General features: G+C 37.7%; 1 protein-coding gene and 1 pseudogene across 1 annotated transcript in view; both read right to left on the bottom strand.

Moving 5' to 3' along the window:
• Window positions 1-26,758, bottom strand: part of CUNH12orf42 (chromosome unknown C12orf42 homolog) — a 109,766-nt gene that overhangs the window by 53,695 nt on the left and 29,313 nt on the right. Inside the window, exon 3 of the mRNA XM_015591445.1 lies at window positions 17,589-17,657. Within this exon, the coding sequence (XP_015446931.1) occupies window positions 17,589-17,657 (69 nt within the window). The remainder of the gene's footprint in view (window positions 1-17,588; window positions 17,658-26,758) is intronic.
• LOC112481914 lies at window positions 1,122-1,240 on the bottom strand (annotated as a pseudogene).

The raw sequence follows: 26,758 nt of genomic DNA, 5'->3' as shown, positions 1-26,758 counted from the left end.
GCTAATTGTTGACAGGTGCCACTGACTTAATGGTTATTGTACTAACAAGGTAAAAAATAGAATTATGTCTTTTTTTTGTTTCCATGTTTTATCCTCATGAAAAGTTAGTGATTTTTTTCCACCTTGACCAAACAACGAGAACGGTAACCTGTGTTTCACAATTTACGTGGCTGATTTCATCTACCTCTGACTGTTTTTACTTTTTAGTGCCAAAATGTCCTCTTGAGCGTCATAGAACCATCCTTGATTATTGGAACTTTGGAGTTTCATGGGGACTGTGTTTATAGTGATCCCAAGGCATCAACAGCAAAGGACAAAACAGTCAAGTCAGTAGCAGGCACAAACAGCAGGGGAAAAGGAGCAGCCAATCAATAAATCTCTTGCCTCATAGTCCCTGGTCACAGCTCCTCTGCTCTTGCTCTGATCCTAATGACATATACTAAGGAGGAAGAATAAATATGTTCACTACAATACCATGAAATGAAGCACATTATGACCATTTTACAGGTACAGAAACTATGGATGAGAATATGTGGCTAAACTTGCCCAAGGTCAGCCAACGACAAAGGAGTGGGAAAGAGCTACAAGGAGAAACCTCCTACATTTGAAGACAAAGCCCAGAGTTCTAAGCCGCTGTTGGCTCAGCATTGCACATAATGATTGAGTAACAAGTAGATCAGAAACCTTTAACACTTTCTGTAGTGTTTTTCCATATTTACTGAATTGAATATTGAGCAAGCAAAGACACTAAATATTTTCTGCTAATGGAATGTCAACTTCGATTAAAACGAAGTTAGCTATTAGCATTACCCTAAAAGCCAGACTACAGGAAACTACAGACCAATATTCCTGATGAACACTGAGGCAAAAAGACCATTAAAAAAATACAAGCAAACTAAATTCAACAACATATTAAAAGGATTATACAACATTACCAAGTGAGATTTATTCCTAGAATGCAAAGATAATTCAACATAGAAAAATCAATCAATGTAATATACCACATTAACATCCACATGATAATTATTTTTTTTTAATTTTTTAGGAGAGGCAACCCTTGGTTGACCTCGCAGATTGCAAAGACCTTGTCGGCTTACAATTCCTTATTTTTTTATTTTGTACGCCTACAGCACCTGGTCTTCCTAGGTGGTCTCCCATCCAAGTAATAACCAGGCCTGCCCTTGCTTAGCTTCCGAGATCAGATGGGATTGGGCTTGTTCAGGGTAGCATGGCCATTGATTCCACATGATCATTTCAATTCTTGCAGAAAAAGCATCTGACAAGATTCAACAACATTTTGTGGTAAATAAATAAATAAAAATAAATAAATAAATAAAACACAACAAAGTAGGAATAGAAAGAAACTACCTAAACAAAATAAAGGTCATATATGAAAAGCCCACGGCTAACATCATACTCAACGATAAAAGACTGAAAGCTCTTTCTGTAAGATCAGAAACAAAACCAGAATGGTCACTCTCATTACATTCATTCAAGACAGTATTGGAAGTCCTAGCCAGAGCACTTAGGCAAGAATAAGAAACAAAAACAATCCAAATTGGAAAGGAAGAAGTAAAATTAATGGTTCATAGATGACATGATCTTATTTGTAGAAAATCTTAAAACTTCCACTCCTAAGAAAAAAAAAAAAAGACTGTTAGAACTAATAGATGAATTCAGCAATGTTACAGAATACAAAATCAAATCACAAAAATTAGTTCTATCTCTAATTACTAACAGTGAATCATCCCAAAATGAATTAAGAAAACAATTGCATTTAAAATAGCATCAAAAAGAATAAAATACTTAGGAATAAACCTAACCAAGGAGGTGAAAGACTTGTATGCTGAAAACCACAAAACATCACTAAAAAAAATTAAAGATACAAATAAATGGATAGACATTCCATGCTTGTGGATTGGTAGAGTCAACATTGTTAAAATGTCCATACTACTCAAAGCAATCTATACATGCAACACGATCCGTTCCAAAACCTCAATAGCATTTTTTTTTGCAGAGAAAAAAAAAACGTATCCTAAAATTCATATATATTCTCAAAGGACCTGGAATAGTCAAAGCAATATTGGGGAAAAAAAAAAAAAAGTTAAAGGTTTCACACTCTCGATCTTAAAACAAAAAAAAAAAAAAAACAAAGTTAAAGGTTTTACACTTCTCGATCTTAAAATATTTTACAAAGCTACAATAATCAAAACAGTGTGGTACTGGAGTAAAGACAGATAAACAGATCAGCGAAATAGAAGAGAGAGCCCAGAAATAAACCTTTATATATGGTCAGATGAACTTCAGCAAGGGTCCCAAGACCACTCAATGGGGAAAGGACAGTCTCTTCAAAAAATAGTCTTTGGAAACTGGATATTCACATGCAAAATAATGAAGGTAGATTCTTATCTTATATCTCCTTTGTCTTTGAGGTCTACAGAAAGCAAATGACTCCAGTCTGCCTTTATTCACAAGTAAGCTTATTAGGAAAAGAGACTGTTGTCCCACCCCACAGGGGAGTCCTGCCATTTCCAAGAGCTGCATGCTGGTTCCTGCAAGTCTGCCATTCTGGAGGTCAGAATAGAAATCCCATTTTTGCCACACAGCTAAATTACACTCTTAACTTATCTGGCTTTTTGACCTCTATTGGCCAACTTCTCTATCTCTCTCACTGATTCAAAATTCACGCAAAGAAAAGAGGGGTGTTATGTATCTTTAGCCCACAACATGAATGGTTATCTGGGGTTTTGTTTGTTTTCTTTTTGTTGTTTTCAGCATCAACCCAATCCTTTGCTATGTGGGGAAGAAATTCCCCATTGAGAGGTAGCACCCAGTAGAAACTGAAGGGGCAGACTCTTTATCATGTTCCCAACCCTTGGCATCACGCAAATGCTTTTGCTTCTTAACCTATAGAGGAGCCTTAGATGCAGTTTTCCAAGCTCAGCCCTCTAGACTCACAGAAGCTGCAAACCTCTGATGTCCTCTCTGCGATTTGAAAACGGTAAGGTCCCCCCTGATACATTCCCTAGATCTATGGTGAGACGTTAAACCACTCAATGATTTAGCTAGATCTTCCCTTTGGTCTGTGCACTGCTCCTCTCCCAAGAGCCTCAGCATGTTGTTAACCTAAAGTTAGATATTAGATGCAGTTTTCTTCATAACCTTACATCTTGAAGCCTTGTGAGGCAAGAAACATAACTGCTGCTTGGGCACAGCTCTTCCACTTAAGAGGAATATTGCTATTTCATTTATGAAAAGTTAATTATGAGAAAGGCAAACTTTATCACTAACATATATCTATTTTTTAATTATAAAATAAATACTCACTCAAAAAACCTTAAACACTGTAGAAGAATATACAGATTTCACCATTCTCAAGAGGTCATTAATATTCCAAATTGTTCTTGGGTTGCTTTCAGAAAGTTTTGATGCATATACACACACACGCTTTTTTTTACACAAATGAAATCACGGTGTAACCAGATAAAGCTATTTCCTCAGGGCCCACTCCAGAACGGGGCCACATTCAAAAGAAAGCAAGCCCAAGTCCTACCTCCAAAAACTAGTTAGAAAGCAACTAAAATCTACATTAGTCATTCAAAAAGTTTTAAAAAAGTATTGCCTTGAATAGCAAATAGCAATGTAATGATAGCTTTTTCTTTCATTCTCTCTACCCCATCCTCTCTCTCTCCCTCTCTTTTTCCCTCTCCCTCTCTCCCTCCCTCCTACCCTCCCCTGCCCTCCTCCCTATCTCTCACCTCATTTCTCCTCCCAACAGAAAACTATCTCCTCACAACTCAATCCACGCTAGCTCTAGTCTTTCTTCCCTTCTTTCTGTCTCTCTTGTGTATTCTGTACCCTTTAGTAACTTAGGTCCATTCCAAAATCACTAGCCTTTCTAGGATTCTTTTAATTCTTTTTTATACCCATTACTAGATTAACCCAACAAAAGGTCAGACAGACATGGCTGATAGGGCCGAGCAACAAAGGCGCTTGACCACTGGAGAGATCAAGGTTATGAATATGCACATACACCTTGTCCTTGTCACAGTATGATACTTAATGTCTATAATTTCCTTCTTTTACTCGTGAATTCATCATGGACATATTTGCTCATCAACACATAGCATTCTGACTCATTTTTTTTAAAACTACATAGTATTCTATAGTATTAAAAATTCATTTAACCAGTCACCTACTGATAAACATATAGGCTTGTTGATATTACAAAGAATGTTACAAGGAATAAATTTTGTACACATATCTCTTTATACTCTAGAAAGTATAGATGTGTTCTTAGCAACCATTGATGTGTGTTACTCTGGCTCAGCTTCATATAATAATAACGAATGCACACTGTTTAAATAAATGAATGAACGAGTGAGCAAATAATTGAGAGTGTGATGATAAACCACAACCAAGGTAAATGATGTAGCAGTCGGGCCTGCATTATAGGATTACACCTCTACTTGGAGACTCCTGAATTCAACTTTCTTACCTGTGAAATGGAGAAACGTTTTGAAAAACTGTTGTAAGAATTAAATGAGGTACCTAACCCATGGCATCGTAAGCTATTAATTCAGAGCTAAAATCACTCATCCATTTAGATCATTTAAACCATTTAAAGCAGACCATTTAAAGCAGAGTCTGGGCGCTGTGAACCTTTCATAGACTGGGAGAATCTCTAGACATGTTTGAGAGATACAACACAGAAGGAGCTGTCTCAAACCTGGAAGGGCATTTTCATGACTCCAGTATTTTGGATGTTTTTCACAGCACTATTATAAGGTGTTGGAATTTGCCTTGATCTTCCCATGACAACTTCAAAAATTAATTTTGCAGATACATATTTTCTTGTTCTTCAAAAAATCTATAGTGACAGCTACGTAAGCACTCTCTAAGCCTTGGAGAATTTATACAACATCATAAATAAAAGGTATTTTTATTAAACAATTGCTTAGAAGCTAGGTGATGTTCAAAGAAAGCCAGTATATTCTTTACCTTAGGAGATGCAAAACAAAAAACAACCAAAAAAAGGCAACTAAATATAGTGGGAAGATCTCTGGCGTCACACAGACCTGAGTTTAAAGCCCAGCATTCACTCATTCATTCATTCATTCATTCATTACAATTTAAGTGGTTTGAATGCTAGATATTTTGTTAAGCTGAGAGTGAACGAATATCCCACATTGTCACTTAAAAGATATTTAAACGTTATTGAATGATTTAGTTTCTCTTTGTTTAAGGTACAATGTCAATTTTATAAGCTTTCATAAAGGTAAAGTATACAACAGAATTTAGTAAAAGCTGGTTTCTTCTCACTCCTTCCCAACTAAGAGCTAACAATTCAAGTCAAGCCACAAACATATTAACAATCACAGAACTTAATGAAGAAAGCATTAACCATAGGACAATAAAGAACAGAACAGTTACATCAAAATTAAGTCAGGGAATTAAAGAGATCCTGGGGCCTAGAACAGGCACATAGAAGATTCTCAAAAATGTCTATTGATTGGGTATAATAATCAAAAATTCAAATAATTAGAACTTCACATTTGACAGGAGACAACACAGCACTCCAAGAAGGGACCAGTGGCAAAAATCAGGAGACGTAGGTTTGAGTCTAAAAGTTTGGTCCACGAGCCATGTTATCTTGAGCAAATCATGATCTCTGGCCTCTGTCTCCTTATCTAAGAAGTTAGAAGGTTGAGCTACATTTTCCCTAAGGTACCCATGATTCCAGGTAAAAAATACTTGTCAATGCTTCAAGCCACCACTTTGTAGTTTATTTGCTCAGTTTGAAATTGAACTGCACATAGGTTCTTCCAGTAACTAGAGCTGGTTTGTGGAAGAGACATCATCAGTGTGGACATCATCAGTGTAGCTCTGTTTTATTTTTCACTCTAAAGTATAATATATAGAGTAGCAAGTTAAGAAACACATATCACTTTAAAAAAAAAAACATTTTAAAATCTAAGGACTAAAAATTAACCAGTCACTTCATGTTTTTAGCAAACACACTTACCATTGTGTAGGGTTTTATTGTCCCCTCAGTGAATAGAAGCCTTTAAAAATGTATATGCCCAGAACTGAATACCGTGTCAAATCTATTGGCACTGCATGTTTAAACACCTGCATCTCATCATCAGCCCTTCATAATATTGTTAAACAAAAATTACACTTATGATGAGTAATGAAACCAAATATATTCTTCCTTAAGATGTACTCATTCTTGCATGATAAGTAACCCAATAATAAAATGTGAAAGCTACTCAGGTAAAACAGAATTCATAAATACATTCATAGAATGCTCAATAAAGTTTTTAAATGATTATAATAAACTGTAATGATCTCATCTCCCTTATTAGAGAATTCTCACTTATTTGTTCAAGGACGATCGATTTCATCCTAATTGTTTACCAGAGTTCTAAATTTCACCTGGGTTTAAGATTTAAAGCTCAAAAAATTATTTTTTACTTTGAGATTTGACCAAGTTTACTTTGATTTTTTTTTCATATTTATAATGAAAATGAAAACTTGAGATAAAGGCTAAGCTTGACTTTGTTTAAAACCAACAACATTTGCTGATGGATTTAAAAAGAACCACAGAGGAAGTAATTCATCCACTTCCTCAAACAAAAAGACAACAGCATGCTAATCGCTGTGATCGAAAAAGGACCAGCCTCAAAAAAACAACAGCCTTCAATGTATTAGTCTATAAGCTTTAATATAAAAACAGCCTTCAATGTATTAGTCTATAAGCTTTAATATTAGTTAACATTTATGAGTCAAAGGATAACATTTCATTAAAAAATGTACTAGCCCTGTGAAAGTGAGACACACAAATATGCAGTGCATTAGTCAGAAAAAATGGTAGTAAAAGCCACCACACATGGCAGGCTTTCCATGTGTGCCAGTCACTGTTCCAGGCATTCTACCTTGAACTCAATTCCGACGACTTATGAGGTCGACGCTATTATTATCCTATCCTGCAGATGAGGAAGCTGAGACATAGAAAGATAGATCTATTTCCCAAAGTCATAGGACAGAAAACAGCAAAGCCAGGATTTCAACTGAGGCCATCTGACCCCAGGGTTTGTCTATGTAATCACTACCCTTAACCATTTATTCAGTTTGCCACCCACTCAAGCAACAGCCATCTGAAAGCAGGTACCAACAATCTCAGCATCACATTTCTAAATAACCTGGCAGATAGTCAAGAACTTGCTGGTAATTTCATAATCCACCCTGGAACTAGACTGGTCTTTTGGAACCCCATCTTGTCCTGACCGCAGGTCATCTCCAGCTTATTGAAATGGGCTTATCCCTCCTTTCCCAACACTCTAAGCTCTAAAACTTATCTGGTCAATGTCACATCCACCATAGGTAAAGGAGGCTACTGGAACCCTGTGCCTGAAGTCCTCTGCCACTCACAATCTTCCTGAAATCTTTGCTAATGTGTGTCTTTGATACTCAGGCATATTATAACGTTTATCTCAGAAGAGGATTAATATGATCTAAAACACAGCAACCACTCCCGCAGTATGGGATGGCTTAAAGGCCTTGGAGCAGCCTGAAGTCACACTCCCTCTCCCCCAGCTGTTTTGCTGCAGCTGTCGTGAACTGACCCAGTTTGAAGCGGATTGAGTACCCCCCACACACCCTGGCATGTTGACTGAGGCTTCAGGTATTAGACCTGGGAGCCTCCTGAGAACCAGGCCAGCTGCCCGGGCCCCACTCCTGCTCAACCCCGATCTCCTGGGAGAAATGCATACCTGCTGCTCTCCTTTCACCTCCAGGAAGTCAGCCCGACCAGTCCTCTTAAACCTAAGTCACTTCCTGTCACTCACAGCCCTCCAGCGCTCCTCATCTCATTCAGGCGGAGCAGAATCTGAGACTCCCATAACTGCTTTGACCAATCTGAGACATGTTTGAGCATTAGAGAGGATCCTGCTAATAATTATTCTGGAACAATAACAGGTGTAAACTTGGACCATCCTAGGCAGACAAGAACGTCCTCATTACCTCGCTTATCTACTCACTCTACTCCAGCCCTTTCACCATTCCTTCATTATCCCAGCCCTATTATTGTCTCAGAACCTTCACACTTGCTGCTCCCTCTGCCTGGAACACGGTTCCTCTAGCATCTTCATGACTTGGTCCTTCATCTCCTTCACCTCTTTACTAAATATTATTATTAGACTCTCATGATCACCATATTATAGAAGTGACCACCCCCTACACACACACACACACACACACACACACACACACTCTTATCCCCCTTGGGTTCTTTATCACCACCAAATTACCATATATTCTATTTATTTATTTTGTGTGTTATCTGTCTTCCTCAGGGCCTCCACAGAAGATTGCACAGGTTGGCCTGAAGCCCACGTTCCACTTGCCAAGCCTCACACAAGGGCTCCATATATTCTATTTATTTATTTTGTGTGTTATCTATCTTCCTCAGGGCCTCCACAGAAGATTGCAGAGGTTGGCCTGAAGCCCACATTCCACTTGCCAAGCCTCACACAAGGGCTTGGGGTTGCATCAACCTGGAGAAAGTGTTCCCTTCCATCGACAATGAGTACCTTTTCCAATTTGTACAAAGGCTCCATATATCCTAGCAATGGCCTTAGTCTCCCTACCACTGGAATATAAACTCTCTGACTTCAAACTTTTCTTTCTAACTATTCACTGTCTCCATTGCCTAAAAAAAAAAAAAAAAAAAAAAAAAGTTGTATAGATGCTGGAGAACATTAGTCAAATAAACAAATGAATGAAAGCAAGACTGAGTTCTGTTATCACATTTCCAGATGCTAAGATATTTTTCCCTCTTTTCTGTTCTAAGCTACCTTCCCTCCCTCTCAATGTCTATTTATTTTTTATACACATTTAACTTTACTTTCTTAATTAAACTCACACTTGTAGTAAACAGTTTATCTTAAAACTTCAGGGAGACTTGTAGAATTTAAAAGTCTCTTTCAGGTAAATTTCTCAGCCAATTCGGGATTTAATTCCAATCAGTTCAAAGTTCAAAGTCATTTTCCGACTGGTCTCTACTCTCAAAAGTGCTCCCTACTCTTCTCCTCTAGCCTGGAGCTTTGCAGGAGGAAGCACTTTGCCTTGGCCCAGAGAAGGGATGATGACCCCGAGTGCCATCAGCCAGGTTCTCCCTGTTCTCTGCCCAAGAGCCTCTTCCCTTCTGTCTCTGCTGTTTTGATCTCTGTCCCAGGTGCCACCGTAGCTGCTATAAGGTTCCAAATGACCTTTGGAATGTGGAAGGACAGTGCCAGCATCTGCCATTGAAGTCCTGCTCTCATCCTGGGTCTGGAGGACTGTGCAACCTGCAGCTTCCTCCTCTGAACACCAGGGGACTCCTGGGCCTGGCTCCTCTCAGCATGCCCACTCCCCACTCTGAGTCAAACAGAGAAATCTGGATACCCCACACCACTTGCAGTCTGTGGCAAACTGGGGTGCTAGTCAGTTTCTTATTCTCGCTCTCTCTCTCTCTTCCTCTCTTTTAAAAAAAACTATGCTGCTGCATTTTTGTTATGAAATATTTATTCTTGAGATAAGATATGGGAACACGAGCATTGGTTAGTTATGATTTTCTCTAGATTTTTAGATGCCTGGAATATTTCACACAGTCAGAGAAAAGAGATATGGTACCTCTCCTACTCTGTTGCTCTTGCCTTATGTTGATGAGGGTCCCCTAGAACTCCAACAGAAATAAAAGCACAAGGCCTCCTGGGAATGAGTATTACATTACCTCTGGTACTGAGCATCTATTAGGTTTTGATCAAATGCACTCATGGTTTTCCAGCCTTGGTCAAATCCCGCAGCATTCTCTCAATCTCTGGCTCCCTCCTTCTCATGGCCAGACTGGAACAGTGTCAAGCTGGCAGCTGGTAGCGGGCTCTGATTGGGAACCGATGGGATTCTGGGAAGAGTGGTAACCCAGACTCTACATAAACAGGTTCAGGAATGGGCTTGCTGAATCAGAGTTCTCCAGCCCCAAGGGGTAAGTCCAGCCCCGTGGTCCAAAAGGAAACAAATGACTGTCTTTCTGGGTAACTCAGTCTGGAAACCTGACCCAGGCCAGAGGGGAAGTTTCACCTTCTCCAAATCTCCCTTGCTAGAGCAAGGCATGAGGACTCCTGAGAGGGGCTGATCAGGGAGGGGGCTGAATCCAGAGGGGCTTACGCTCAGCTTCCCATCTCCAAACAGCAAACCCCAGCCCTGAATAGTGCAGGACAGTACAGAATGGGTTGGAGGGAGTGGAACTAAGAAGGGGAGTTTGGGAAGACTGCTTCAGACGCCCATTTCCCTCTGTATTTGGGGATGGCGATTGGGATTTAGCTATACGTGAAATATCACATAGGGGTCACATCCATCATGACTCTGTTCTCCATCAGAGATGTATCTTCTCAAAATCTGCCCTCTCCTGAGAAGGAAGCCCAGAGGAAAGGAAGATGGAATGTATTTTTCTCTTTTAAAAGTCAAATTGCAGGTAAATTTCAGCTTTATATTTTTTTTTTCCTCTACATATCTGTTTTTGAGGGCCTGGAAGCGTTCGATATCCTCTGAACTTTCTTAACTTAGTTGTCCAAGGACCTGTTCACCAGTTCCATCTTTTCTGTTTCAATGAATGAGAAACACAGAACTTCCCTCGAGTGCCCCTCTTCTTTCAACCCAATGTTTGCACCTTCAACAAGCGCTCAAGGGGTGAGGTTCATGCAGCTCATTGCAGAGCACAGATAGAATCCCTTTCCCATCTGGATACCTCAAAGAAGTCTCAACAATTGAAGGTGACTCTAAATCATGACAGAGCAAATCCCATCCAGGGTGGGTCCACATGGAGGAAAACAAAACCGGTGGGATGGTGGCACAGATGTGGGAGCTTCCAGAGTGAACCAAGTTCATTCCAGGAACACCAACTAAATACAGCAGAAAAGTGGAGACAGAGCTTTATCAGGGTATCTCCAGCTCCTGCAGAGTGCCCAGTTCATTCATTGATATGCTCAACAAATTCCAAATGAGCATCTACAATGCACCAGGAATCCTTTGGGAAGCTGGAGCTACAACCAAAAATAAGACAGACAGCCTAGGCTTCGCCCTTAAGGAGTTTATATTCTAGCACATAGCAGGCACTGAATCAATAGTTATTGAATTAATCAAGTGAAGAAAATGGCTGTTAGCATTTCTTGTATATCCTCATCTTTTCTTGTATATCCTCATCTGCCACATTACAAGATAAAAAGAATGATCTCATATGAATTGTCAAGTTGGCCAAGATATTTAAAATTTAGTAAGAAGACTTACTGAAGACTTTATATATCTAAAGACTACATATATCAAGATGCTACATCCACTATTACTAACAATAACCCTTGTGTATAATATTCTTGAGGTTTTCGTTAAAAATAGTATAAATTATCATGATTAGACATGAAAAAATAATATTCATTTCTATTTTGTCTCATTTACATTTTAATTGGATGGGCTATGTATTTTATAATATATTTATATTTTATAAATTCATTACTATATAGTTTATAGCATTCTAATGAATGGAGTAGTACATACGCACAAATAAATATAAGTAGATTGAAGAAAGGCACTCAATTTTTTTCAGAGCTGAGAATTCGCTGTTAGAATATGGACACCATTGTTTTAGATCCTTGGGCACAAACTAGCTGCTGAGTAATTCCACATTGGTTTACTTAGGAGAGCTCCAACCAAACCAAGTTCCACTAGCTCTGAGGCAAGTGGGGCTGAAACCTGAAAGAATGCGAGGTGCATTCCAGGCAGACAGAACAGCAAGTGCAAAGGGCCTAGGAGGGAAGTGTGCTTGGTGGGCTGGAGCAGTCAGAGGCTAGAGAGAAATAAATGAGCGAGGAAGCCAGGAAGGTAGTGAGATCCAGATCAGGTCGGATCTCGGAGTCATAATAAAGACTTCGGATTTTATTGGGAGTGAAACTGAAGCCCATTGGAGGTTTGTGAGCAGAACAATGATATGATCTGTTTATATTTTTGGAAACATCAGTAAATCCTTCAATCCAGCTTTGACCTGGAATATATTTTTACCATCTTCTGTCTGTCTGATTTGTGTGTATATGTTTCAAATGACTCTAAACTGGGAAAGGAAAGACATAAATTTATCCCCCAAATGACGATATCTGTCACACTAAATACAGACTTAATTCTATAACTTGACTTTTCCATTTAGCATCTGGTTATTGAGATTTATCCTTGATGGTATGTGTAGCTTTAATTCATTCCTTTAAACTACTTGCAACAGTCCACTGCACAAATATACCACGATGTATCTATCCAATCTCCAGTTAACTGACATGTATGCCATTTCTATTTACCATTATCAAAAATCAGTGCAACAGAAAACATTCTTCGATATGTCTCCTTGAATACATATAGTCTCTAAATTTATACCTGGTGTGAATTCTTGGGTCAAAGGTATTTACATTCAGTTGCATTAGATCATAAAAATGCCCTCCAACGTGACTGCAGCAGTATGCATGAGACTTCTCATTTCCCAACACTTGTTACCATCAGACTTTTTAATCTATGTCAACTGAAGGATATATAGTAAGCCTAAATATCTATTTACACATTTATTGGCTATGCAGGTTGTTGCTCTGTGAATTGTCAATTTATGTCCTTTACTCATTTTTCATCCCCATTACCTATCTTTCTTTTACTGACTGGTAGGAATTCCCTGTAAAGTCTAGGTACCAACCTCTCATTAGCGTTTGCTTTCTAAATATTTGCTTGTCTTTTAACTTTTGTTATAAATCTTGGTAAATAAAACATTTTAATTTTAATGTAGTAAAATTTATCAATAACTTTAAAGTTTGTGATATTTATGCCTTACTTAAGAAACTCTTCCTAAGGGATTAAGGTCATAAAAATATTATTATTTCCTTCAAAGGTTATTCCTTTCACATTCGGGTCATAAACTCACCCCAAATTTACTTTTCTGTATGGTGGGAAGTAGGCATTTAATTTCACCTTCTGTTCTGTAGAGATAGCCAGTTGTCGCAACTACCGTTCATTAGATAGCTGTTCCTTTCCCCATCAGTATCTAATGCTCCTCCTTTCATATCTGTTCCATTGGCCTATTCTCGAGCCAATAGCACATTGTCTTATTACTATAGCTTTATAAAAGTCTTGGTATCTGGTAGGATAAGTTCCACATTTTGTTCTTTATAACTCTTGTATCTACACTTAGTCCTTGATCTTCCATGCAACTTGTAGGATCAGATCTTTATCCACTTAAAACACTACAATTGTCTTCTCATTCATTAGCATAGTATATCTTCCTTTATTTAGGCCTTCCTATATATTTTTAAGTAATATTTTTAAACATATGTTCTCCATATATGTTTTACAAATATTTTGTTAGATTTATTTCAACCTAATTGATAGTTTTGGTTTTAATAATTTATATGTTTTAATAATTTGAAGATAATTTTGAAGGTATGTAATATATATATTGTCCTTTTTTCTCCAATTCTTGTATCTCATTTTTTTCATATATTTCATTGCTTTGAACCCCCAGGACATTGTTGAATAGAAGCAGTAATAGTAGACATTCTTGTTTTTTCTGACTTTAATGAAAATGCTTCCAAAGGCTCACTATTAAGTCTGATTATTTTTTCTCTAAGCTTGTTATAGATTTTTTTCAGGTTAAAGGACTTCCTTTCTATTCTCAGTTTTCCAAAAGTTAATTTTTTTCTTCTCAAAAATTAATATTGAAATGTCTATTAGGACAGTTATATGATTTTATTCCCTTAATCTATTGATGTACATTTAATGAATTTATTTTTTGATGTTAACCTATTCTTGTATCTTTAGAATTCTACTTATTATGATGTATTTTATTATATACACTGATAAATCTGATTTTTCTAGTACTTAATTTAATATTTTTCATAAGTGAGATTGATCCATAGTTTAACAAATTCTACGTTCTATGCATTACGAGCTTCAAAAAATAACTTAAGTGGCTTTTTTTCTTTCTTTATGTAATAACTATATGACATTTGAAATTTTAATAGAACTCAGCACAAAACTCTCTTGGCATGCTATTGTCGAGGGAATAAAAATTTCTGAATATTGATCCAATAGTGTTTTTAATTTATTGACCTAAGTTATTCATAGTATATAGTACTGACTCTTAATCTTCTGAGTCTCTATGGTATTCGTACACACATTTCTCTTTTTATTCATAATATTGTTTCTCCTTTTTTTGTTGTTTTTTTTACTGATCAGTCTTGCTAGGTTTATATTTTATTCACGCCTTCCAATGACAAGATTTTCACTTTGTTGATTATGTCTAATTGTATTTTTTTCTATTTTAGTGATTTATTTTCTTTGATCAGTTCTTTCTTTTTGTGTCCTTTGAATTTATTCTGTTGTTTGAATAACTTATCTGCAATTTTCCATTTTCAACCTTCATTTTTCTCTGAAATTTAAGACATAAATCTACCTCTAAGAACCACTTTAGCTGCATCCTAAATTTTTTATTATCATTTAATTTTGAGTATTTTCTCCTTTTTGTCATTATTTCTTCTTTGACCTATGAGTCGTTTCGAAATAAATTTTTGTATATTATTATTATTATTTTCTGTGCCAAATACTTTTAGTCACGTATCCCAGCATCCATTTTTTTCTCATCCATTGTAACAGAACCTTAGTTTGAGGTCACAATATTCCCAGTTAATGGATATTTCCCAACCTCTCTTGCAGCTAGGACTGATCATGAGACTAAGTTCTAATTAATGAGATATTAAGCATTAAGCATCTCAAATTTAATATTCTCCGAATACAGCTACGATGATCTCCGCCAAAAATCCATTCTCAAGATCCCCAAAACTATCACCTAGGAAGTAAATCATCCACCCCAATATTTTTAGGCTAAAAACCCAAAAGTCCATCTTGATTACTCTTTTCTTCATACCCTACAGCCAACTCATTATGAGGTCCTATCATCTCAACCTCAAAAATATTACTAAAATCTGACCACTGGAATATTCTAATAACTTCCTAATGGCACTCAAGTTTTCTTATTTCCCAAAAATGTATCCTGCATGTATCATCCAGCAAACTTCTTAAAGAGTAAATCAGATCATTTTATCTCCAGCTACAAAATAAACTCTCATATGGTTTCTGCTTCGCGACCAGAAAATAAACTGTTTTCATTGGCCGCAAGGCCCTTCACGATCCGGTCCCTGCCCACTGCTCTACTCACTCCTTCCCTCTCCACTTCCAGCTGCACTGACATCCTGTCCACTCTTAAACATGCTGAGCCCAGTCTGTCTCAGGCTGTTTTTTCTGCTTTGAACAGTTTGCCTCCAAAAATTTTTTGCTGGTCAGAACTTTATCTGGTTGTCTCTTTCTCATCGATCTTGTCTGGGCTCAAAAATCACCTCTTTAGAAAGGTCTTTCCAGACCACCCTACCTTAGCTAAAGCAGTAACCTCCCCACCACTCCACATCAAGCTCGACCTCATTACCCCAATATGCTTTTTCAGAGCCCTGTAGTTTTCATTACTTGCAATTACTCTATTTATTTTTTGCTTATTTTTCATTATTTATGTTCCTCAGTATATGATGGGCTCCTAGAAGGCAGATTCTTTTTCTTTACTGCTGCTTTTAGAGCACTCCTCTGTCATAGGTGGTCAGTAAATACAATACATAATATATAATATTGGAATGCACACACACATGATATGGATCATTTGATGTCTAACATTATGTAAAATATGTCTGTATATGATGTACAAAGCATAACTACAATGTATAATATATGTCATAAAGTATTAGTCAATATACTATAAACGATGACAAATAATATATGAAAGTTTTGTAATGATACACATCTTAATTTTTTTGGTCCTATCCTAACTCCTCCGTATTAGTCAATATACTATAAACGATGACAAATAATATGAAAGTTTTGTAATGATACACATCTTAATTTTTTTGGTCCTATCCTATAACTCCTCCAAAGTTTTACAAACACAGAAAGAGAAAGACAACAGGGAAAAGAGAAAAAGGAGGTGATAAAACCATTTGAAAGAGGATTCAGCTGATGCCAAGCCCTCGATCTCACACTTGCTTCCCAGTCCTCACTTCGGCTGTCAGAGGAAAGGAGAGGCAGACACCCAGGTGATACCTGACTGTAAGCTTGAGCGACATGATACTGCTATAGTATAAGCTAATCAGTAATGTACAGTTCTCCTGCATCACTGTCACCTGCATCATTCCTTGTGCAGTGAATGGGCCTGTGGTCCCCTTTCATGAAGCTTTACCTTCTCAGAGCCTTCACATACTAATGGAAGAATGGCAGCAATAAGGGGACTTCGCTGGGCTCCATTTTCTTCTTGACACATCCCATGCTGAGAGTCGTGGAATTCCTTAGTTGCAAAGATTCTTAACAGGTCAATTACTTAAAGTCCAAATGGAAAAATAACTAACGAAACAGAATCTTGCAGATACCTAATTTAAATATATTCCTGTGCTTTAGTGATAGAAGAATAGTTAGAAAATCGGGTCCAGTTTTTCAACTAGGTAATATTTTTCTTCCTACAGTTGGCCTTTTTCTTTCATCTTAAAATGTGATTGGCCACATTTCTTGATTTCTACCCTTGAATTCTATTTCCAGTCACCATATGCTACTTTTCAGCAAGGAGTAATTTGGAGTAATCCAATCCTGCTCGTGAATTTTGGAAAGGAGAGACTATAGAAGACAAAACTAGAGTCGCCCCTCCCCCATGTGCCGGGGAATTCCTGATTCCGTCAGTGTCACTGTGCTATGTGGTCCTCTCTGAAGGGCATTGCCGTTCTCTTCATGGTAAACAGGAAGGACAGGAAGGCAGTTAGAGCCCTTAGGATGTAAATTTCAGTGTTAGCTAAAAGGTTCTTTTTTCCTCCAATCCCACTTTTATAAACAAAGCTCTGGTGGGACTAAACCTGGGAAGCTACCACAGCTCTGTGACACCTGGCGGGGCCAGCACTGGCGACCATCTCCATGTGCACATCAGTCTTTTATAGACATGCATGTGCACATTGCGGTGACAAACATTCACTTTCGTTCTCACCAAGAGGAGATCACTAGTGATCAGTGAGTAGAAGGTGGTGTGGGGAAGAACATTGCTAACGGGTCGGGCTTTTGCTTGATAAATTCAGTTGTTTATTTTTAGATTGTACTAAGATGGAATTATTGTCCTAGATTCTGTGTGTTGTGCCACATACAAGCACTGCAAAGCTACCTAATGCACTGTGATTTCTATTACTGTTCATCAAATGAATGATACCTTTTTCTCTCAAAGTACATGTCTGCGTGTAAAGGATAAAAACGTAGCATGAATCTCTCAGAGATGCAAAGTGCTATGGGAAATGTGTTTTGACATTCTTCTTATTCTGAAATTTAAAAAGTAAATCTTTCACCAGTTACCAAATAAAAATATACAAGGAACAAGTCTTCTTATGTATAAAGCAACTGAACCCCAAAAGATGAAACTAGGGATACAGTCCTACACAAGGACACTGCTTACTCACATTTGCGTGTGATACGCTCCTCTCCCACAAGGTTGCACTTCTCACAATGGGAATATAGCAAGAGGATTTCTGAAAAAGTTGAAACAAGGCATTTAATATCACTTCAGTAATTCCCCCAAAGATGTATTTCCATTCCTGAGATGGCTTTTAGACAGATCAGAAGCTCATTCATTCACACAACAGTTGTTCATTTACTGAATAACCTGATATTGTCCAGAACACTGTCCTAGGTGCCAGTGAAGCCAAACAGACTCAATTCCTACCCTCAAGGGTCCAGAAGAAGACAAAGGGAGTAACTAAAAAATCAAACAAATAAATGCAAATTTTCAAAGGTAAAAAATGTTTTGAATGAGATCACGTATTTTGAGAATATTGTGATGTATTAGGATGAAATAGAATTAAATATTTATACCCTTTGCCATGTGGCTTTGAGGCACTCCCCATCTGAGTAAACGAAGTATGTTTCTTTGTCTCATTGATGCTAAGCTAGGCCCTGTGACTTGCTTTGGCCAGCGACATATTTGCACACACAACATGAGTAGAGGCTTTAACTGTACATGCAAGGAGTGGCTTGGCCTCTTGCATTTCTGTCTTAGCAAGGAAAAAATATGCCCCAGGTTGCCACTGGTCCCAGAATGAGACAAATGTAATAAACTTGAACCTGACCCACAGTCTTGAGCCAACCCCAGCTGAGACCAGCAGAGCCCTAGCCAACACATAGCCAGTAAACATGAATAAGAAACAAATGCTGCTTGTTAAAAGCTACCGATTTTGGAGTTGTTATTTAGAATTATCATAACAGAAACCTGACTGACACAAATATACAATAGGTCCATTCATGGAGGTCAGAAAAGGCACCCCAGAGGATGTGACAATGGTAGAAAATCTTGTAATTTTACGTAAAATATCAAACCTCGATAAGATCATATCAGGATTTATTTATACTTCTGCTTTTCAATTGATACTTTTTATTTAGTTACTTTAGGTTAACTCTAATCCTCAGGGTCCTCGACTTTTTGTTGGTCAGTATTTGCTAAAATTGTGCTTCAGCCTTTTATTGGCCTGGGGAGCCTGGTGTCATCAAGGAGAAATCCCAACAAGACTATGACCAGAATATGAGCAGATATCTAGATACCAGAAAAACAATGGTGTGTCTACTACTTCCTTTCCTCAAGGTGATTAAAGTCAAAAGAAGGAGACAGTAACCAAAGAATCACACAAGTAAAGGCAAAATTTCAAATATGTTAAATGTTATAAAGAAGAGACACATGGGGTACAGACATATATGAAGCCAAGTAGTAGAGAGTATGTAAATTTGGCTGACAGATGGGAAACATCAATAAGGGACAAAACTGGAAGAGATGGTGACATATCTGAGATCAAGTACCAGGACTGACGGAATCTGATAAGAGATATAGAAGGAGGTTCTCAGTGGAATCTGAGGGAAAAAAATGGGAAGCCTAAAAAGAGTTTGAAGCACTGAAAATGAATGAGACTGTAAGTGTGCTACACTTTCACTGCCCAGTGGGTACAGCCAGAGGTGTGTGGGCGACACTTATTCGTCTTCCCATGAAATTAAGAAATGTGTCATTTACACAGTATCCCTGACACCAACTCTGTGCCAGGGCACATAGTAAGCATCCAATCAATGGGATTAGAGAATACAAGTGGACTCTCCCATGATCCCAAAAGGAGTCACAGAGCACAGAACTAGAAGGAATATCCTAGATCATCAGTATTCACATTTGATAGATAAAGAATCTGCCCAAGATCACACAAGCATGTTCTGATAAGCCAGTGGCCAAATTTCAGAGTCTGAACTCTGTGTCCCACCCCCTAATCCTTTTTTCAGTTATCAGCATCCACATGTTCTTCAAAATCGAGCTTTCAAGTTTCATTGGGAAAGCAACCCCATGTCTGTGGAGAAGGGAAGGGATCTCATTTACAAAGCGAGAATCGCCATGTAGAGAGTCAGGCCCAACTTCAAATTGTGCATCTCAGTCCTCTTCTTCAGTAGACTTCTTGCCACTCACTCCAACCATGTGCCTTCGCACATCTGGCTGTCTTCTACGTAGATAACCCTTGCCCACGTGGTCAGCACCAAGCACGAAATGCTGTCCCAAACCCCACTGCTGTAACACATTCTTAAAGGAGATTTCTAAGTGCCACTACTCAAAGTTATGCAGGTTATGGATGGCACAACTAGGCAGCATCTGTGAACGATGCCTCCTAAGATTGTTCAGTGCACCACCTGAACATCTGTACACAGCAGTCCTGAGATTTCTGCCCTCCAAACAATAAGGTTTCATGATAGCCAACAGTCTGAGGAAATCATATACATTCTTTCATTTTAATAAGAGACTCTTTCTAAAGAGTAAAGGCACCTGCAAGAAGAAAGAAGAATCAGGGATTGGGGTTATTTGATTCCTTAGAAAAGCTTTATCTTGAACTTTTAAGCAAGCCTAGGATGCAGGTAGAATTTCTTTGTAAACAAAAAAGCTTTGTAATCAAGAAGCAAAAAAAAAAAAAAGACGAAAGAATAAAGCTGGGACATTCATTGCCAGTCATTAACCTGATTTTCTAATGAATATGGCATTAGGCATTCATTAACAATCATTTGTGTTTATGTTGAACACTAGATGTATAATGAAGGTTGCATATGAAAGTAAAATTAAACCAGGGAATTTTGGACACTTATAAAGCAATTAACTTGTTTGGCAGTAATTACACAGTGAAAGCTAAATCAAGTGCATTTAGAAAGCCACAAGAGTCGCCACATAAACCAGAGGTGCTTTGCTCTAAAATAATAGAAAAACCTCTCTTTCTTTCAAAATGAAAGAGAAAGGCAAAAGTATGGTATAAATGACAAACAAGGCCCAAGTCTAATGAAAAGAAAGACGGTTACAGCCCATATGTTAGAGAAGAACCAAGTTGCTGAAAAACAGGACAGCTCAGCTAATTAAAATTTAAAAAGACGGGGAAAAAAACCTTTTGTAACCACAATGATGTGGAAACAGGTGGTACGTGCTGGAGAGTTCAAGTTTTTTTGTTTGCATACGCGGGCATGTACATACACGTGTGCGCATGCGCACGAGTCTATATACTTGAACTAACTATAACTAGTAGATGTGTGAACAGTAAGAACTGAATCCACAGTCACGTCCTTGGAAAACCACTCCATCTCAGTAGTTATCAAGTCTCTGTTGCTGACAATTTTGTACCTTATTCTCCAAAGGAGTGCTTTATTTTTTTTCAATTGAGCACATGGAATTAAAGGTCAGTCATCGATTGCATTCAAGGACTCCCTTTTTTACAAGAGGGGAGAGGTACAGTAAATAAAAGAAAGGAGACCCCCAGGGAAAAAACCATTACTGAACTAGTGAAAGAGCAAAGGCAGTAAACACAAAATTCCATGTGGCCACAACATCCATAAACAGAAATTTTGCTCCAAAATTACATTCAAAATTCTATGATGCTTTCAAGATGATGGATGAATTTTCTCAGTTTTCAATCCTATCACAGTCAGCCAAAAATAATATAGAGGTGCTGTGTGGGTTTATTCATTTATTTTTGCTCTCCTGGAGCTACACTAGGATGGCTAGGCTGGGAGAGCAAATCTTCAGATGACCCCAGAGGTCTGAGCTAAGGGACAAAGTTTTTCAAATTGGGGCCTTGAGCATCCTCCTGCAAAAGATTTGAAGATTCATGAGCCTTTCCCATTTGATAAATACCTTTGCAAATAGGGGTTGTAGGCACTTGAGGGTTAGTAACCAAAAGAAAGGTTCCCAGGGGGATCTATAAAGGGCAGCTGGCTTTGTGGAAACATTTGCAAAGTGCTTGGGTATCAACTATGCTAAAAGCAAATACTTGCTTTGCCTCGGGAGTGTAACGGAAAACGGAAACCAGGAGATAGCTTCTGAAATCCTCGCTTAGGTCATTTAGCTGCCACCAAATAAAAAATGTGTTTGCCATGATGGGGTGTGTCCATTTTTTTTTCGAGAAATGTGGTTTCTCTTTAAAAAGATAAACATTTTATTTCCAAGCAGAGGCTTAATTAAGCTGAAAAACTGATTTCTTGCTTATTTGAAACCATTTTAAATATCTAGATTGTACACCTCGTCCTCATCTAATATATAGTGTTTCATTCGAGATTTTCTTGATCAGAAAATTACTTCCAGATTTTGACCAAGACCTCATCAATATTTCATTCTCCTTGCAACAGTCCCAATACCTTTTCCTGAGCCTTCAAAGATGAATACATTTATATATCAGGAAATTCAGGGAAAGTACTATTCTTGAAGGCACCTGCTACAAATCTGGTGCTCCTTAACATTTTATAGCACATGAGAATGACCTGGGAAACCAGTTAAAATGCAGATCCTGATTCAAGAGGTCTAGATTGGGGCTCGAGATTCTGCTTTTATAACAAGCTCCCAGGTGATATTAATTTCTGTACAGCGAGGTACTGATCTACTGATCTTGGTAGTAAGTAGCTGGTTTAAAAACGTTGTAAGATCAGGACTAGAGATAATTGAATCCTCGAAAATAGATCAGTTCCTCTCCAAGAAGAAACTGGAAAGTGTAATGGACCACAAATTAAGCAATAGAGGAATGACTTACCCATTAGAGACGAAATATACAAGGAAAGTGGTTTAGTCACCACGACTCTTTAACGTGTGCTTCCCAGCTGCCACAGATTTTTGTCCACCTCTCCAGTTGTTGAAATCCAGACAATTCAACTCACTGAATAATTATTGATATGCCATGCACTATGCGAAGCACTGAGAATGTAAAAATAAATGAGGCATAATCCCCATAATCCCCCAGTACAATGTCAACACAGTAAGAAAAAAATATGATAAAAGGATACATAAGGTACCAGGGGAGCTCCTAAACCAGAGCTAAGGAGAAGAATGTTAGAAATATCAGGAAACACTTCTTGGAAGAGATGCCAGCTGAGCCGAATATTGAAGAAGGAGCAAAACATATGTAGTTGACGAAGACGAAGTAAGAGTGTCATTAGCAGAGGATCAGCATGAGAAAATGTCTAGACTGGGAGAGCATTCCGATCCCAGGTAAACTAGTAGGTGAGTCGCTGCAATAACTCCCTTCAGCATGATACAAAGGACTATGTTCATCATTGTTTTGGAGATGACAAATCTGAAGGCCAGAGAATTTAATGACAGCCCAAGGCAAAATCCCTAAGTAACTGGTAGAGTGAGACTGCAGCATGAATCTGCCTAGTTGTAAAGCCCGCATTCATTCCTTCTGTTCTGGTGTCTCCCATAAGTATCTCAGTATCACTGGACTGTGGGATGGGAGGCAGCTAGTAATCTGATAAAAGGTTGAATTGTATTTTCCATAAGAATTCCAGACTTGACACTTTTCTTTCATAACTAGAATTTTGCTAAATAAACAGAAAAACAATTCATCCCAATCCTGTGGTGATTTAAGATTTTAACGGCCTTGGTCAGACTCCGGTTCACTCTTGACCATATGCTCATTTATTAACGTTTTAAAGGTCTGGGTTTTGAAGAACAAGATCAAAGAGCAAAGGCTGAGATTAGACCAAGGGAATCGTTGACAAAGTCACAGCTAGGACAATGGAGCCTTCCGACAAAGTACAAAAAAAACCCCAAAACCCTATCCCCTCTAGACAGATACATAGGTTTGGCCAGCAAAGCACCTGGATTTCAGCCTTCCCTCATCCCTTTGGTCTGGAGTCCTAGTGTAGGGTATACTATTCCAAACATACATGGTAGCCTAATGTTGGTGACTTCGGCTGAGGTACATAGTATACAGCACAGGAGTGAACATAAAAACTAGAATCCAGAAAGATAGTGACGCAGAAATAAAGGCTGCAGATGTAGTACACACAGCTTTTAAAAGTTTAACCAATGAATAGAAAATAAGAAATGGCACACAAGCCAGACAGGGCAGTGGAGTCAAGTGTTGACTTTTTCCCCCATTTCAATAATTAGAGAGACCTGAGAAAGCTTAGAAACAGAGGAAGGGGGTATAAAGGTGAGGGAGTAGGCTTAACACACACAATAGTCAACTTTAAATTCAAAAGCATCAATTCTTTATTCTAATCCTCTCTTCAAGGAAAAGAAAATCATCTGGGATTAAAAGATTCTTTGAATGTAAGAAGATATAAACCTGATTTCTCCTAAAATAAGCACTAAAACTCAAACTTGAATAAAATAACTTATTCTTTCTGTGTGTCATGATTATAAAATGGATTCCTCAATTTCTTAAGGTCAGCCACTGATTTCAGAAGCCCAAGAATAACAATGGAAAATGGATTTCTAACTGGCATATTTATGTAATCATTGTTTTTTACTCAAGTTGTAACTTATAGACAAGCTTCTTATTCGACAAGTAATATGCATAATAAACTGTTTAAAACCAAAAACTGCATATTCTTTGTCAACACCTGTTGTAACAGTTCCCTAACATATAGTACTAAAAATACATCTGCTGGAAGTTCTTCTCTTCCTCTGGTAACTAGAGAATACAGGATGTGAACATGTTATATTTTATTATGTGGCCAAATATTAGCAACTTCATTATAAATCTATGACCATAATTTTTGAGTGTAAACATAGTAAACGCTTAAAATATTAGTTTTAACAATAATTATCAAGAATAAGAGGAGTTAGGGTTTTAGCTAGTCATATGTTTCATCTTTTATTGTGGTTACCATTTCAGAAGACTCATTGAATTTTTAGGAACCCGCCTGTCTAGTCAAAAGAAATCACAAATCCTTAACTAACGTATGCTAACTTTTCTTTGAGGAACAAAAGAAGCATCTTTGTTTGTTCCTCACCAGCAAACACCAAGCCATCTAAAAAGAGTCCTTTCAGTGACAATGTTAGCAGGGAAATTCAATTGTATTTAATTAAGTTCTTCCCAAAAAAACTGCACACAGAAGCACCAAAGAGGTTATCAGAGGTCAGATGCCTGTCATGACTTTCTGACCCTCCCAAAATGCCAAATAAAAGATAGCGGTATCCCTGCTGGTAAGATGGGCTTCCACATTTGTGTCTCTCCCTTTCTGCTTTAATTTAATAGCAATCAGCACAATATGGCTGCTTTTTTCTGAACAATAGGACAGGCAGAAGTTAGATTTATAGCACTACAAGGGGAAGATGGGACAAGAGAGGCTCACTATGGCTTTTTAAGGTTCAATAAGAACATCACTTTGATACCCATAAAAAAGAAAACTTGAAAATCTACTTAACATTCATTGTTGTCAGAAATGGACAGATGTGCCCTTCTGAAATTTTGTTATCTAGAGCCATCTTAAATTTCCAACTTTCTTATACATTCTTTTTTAAAAGGATATTCAGGTAAATAAGATTTCTTCCCTGCCAAGTATCCTTGTTTATAAATTTAAAAAAGCATGAGTATTAATCGTTCATAATTTGGGTAACATGGAACTATAGGTGTCAATTGCTTAGTGTAACCTGTGGCACCTAGTCAGTGTTAGCTTCATAGGCATGTTAGCTTCATAGATTCATGGTGATGGTGACAGTGGTGGTGTTGATAATGGTGATATGGTTGTTGTTGATTATGAACTCAAGTGGAAGGTAATATAAATCTATATATATATATGTGTGTATATATATATGTATGTATATATATATATGCTGCGATTGTGTCCATCCTCTTCAGTCCATTTTAGTACATTGCTCCCCTGCACATTCATTGCCAGCTTTATCTATATATATATACAAATAAAAATATGGTTATACATTTAGGAACTCCTTAACTTTAAAATATTAAGTATTTATGTAGCAATCCTTATTTTCCAAATTTCATAATTTTCACAAGTCTACTAACAACCTTATAATGAGCAACATATTGACATGATCAGAAATACTAAATGTGTTTCATGAAATCAGACAAAAGTTAATCATTCCAAATGTTATTTAGAGTCTCTAATGTCTAATTACAAATGAGCCCCAGGCATGGATCTTACTTCCTGAGACATTTCATGTTTAGGAAATTGCATTCATAAGTGACATTGTAAGGAGAATCTAAGAATCTCAGACCAAGAAGACATCTTAAAGATCGTTTAATCCAACATCTCAGCTGACATTTGAATCCCCTCCACTTATACCCACTCTGCTAGCATCTCGTCAATAGTTGGGTCATTCCACAAAGACTTCAAACTCAGTTTTTCCTCCAGCCACCCATTTCTAGGAAAATAATTTTTTTAAGCAAAATCTGAAAACCTAGACTAAAAGGAGCCTTAATTTTGAGGTCAAGAGCCCCAAATTTTAATCTTTGTTCTGCAATCGATTTAGGATCTTGAGTAACTCAGTTGTTCTCTCTCTCTGCTTATGTGAAAAAAAAGGTAAAAATATTTATGTGATCACATATGAGTCAAGATCTTTGTGTTCGAATTTGCATGCTGTAAAATTATTTCCTATAAAACAGTTAGGTTGGCTTCAACTTGAACACCAGCTCAGATCAATTTGTACAAAGCAACTACCTGATGTGCTATATTAAGAAGGATGTTGAGCCTGTTCAGATTTGATGAGAAAGAGCACCACAGTTGACTGGCAAGATGATCATGGGCACAAGCAAGTCTCAGGGCAGATGGGGAACAGATGCCCATATTTACCATCTTTGCTCTAGGTAGTGCCTAAGAAAGAGCTAAGAAGGACAACCTTTCAAACTTTAACTTTGTTCCAGCAAGGATAGTGGGAGATCAGGGTGGGTGAGATCATAGGGCTTGTTTCCAGAGTGGTTCTCGTCTTGGAGATCAGAGCAACCTGACTTCTGCATTTTCAGATTAAAGCAAATCAGGTTAAAGTAGAAGACTCTATAAGTTCAGGTCCATTCACTCTTGAAAGACAAGTATGAGGTTAATGAGGAAGAGAGAGCAGCAGTTACCGAGCACATCTCAACAACCCTGTAGAGCGGGCACTACAGTCTCTATTCAGATGAGAAAACTGATGGAAAAATTAGATGACAGTCCCAAGGACTCAACTATTAAATGAGGTGGGGTTTGAAATAAGATCTGTCCCCCAAATGATTCCAAATATACCCAAATAACTTTTATTATTGCTTTAATTCCTTCGAAGACAGAAGTACAGAAAAAGACTATCTGCGATTGTGCCCATCCTCTTCAGTCTATTTTAGTACATTGCTCCCCTGCA

Source organism: Pteropus alecto, unplaced genomic scaffold (assembly GCF_000325575.1).
Source record: "Pteropus alecto unplaced genomic scaffold, ASM32557v1 scaffold94, whole genome shotgun sequence".
Taxonomy (NCBI): domain Eukaryota; kingdom Metazoa; phylum Chordata; class Mammalia; order Chiroptera; family Pteropodidae; genus Pteropus; species Pteropus alecto.
The sequence above is the reverse complement of the archived record's forward strand: the minus strand, read 5'-3'. Positions and strand labels throughout refer to the sequence as shown.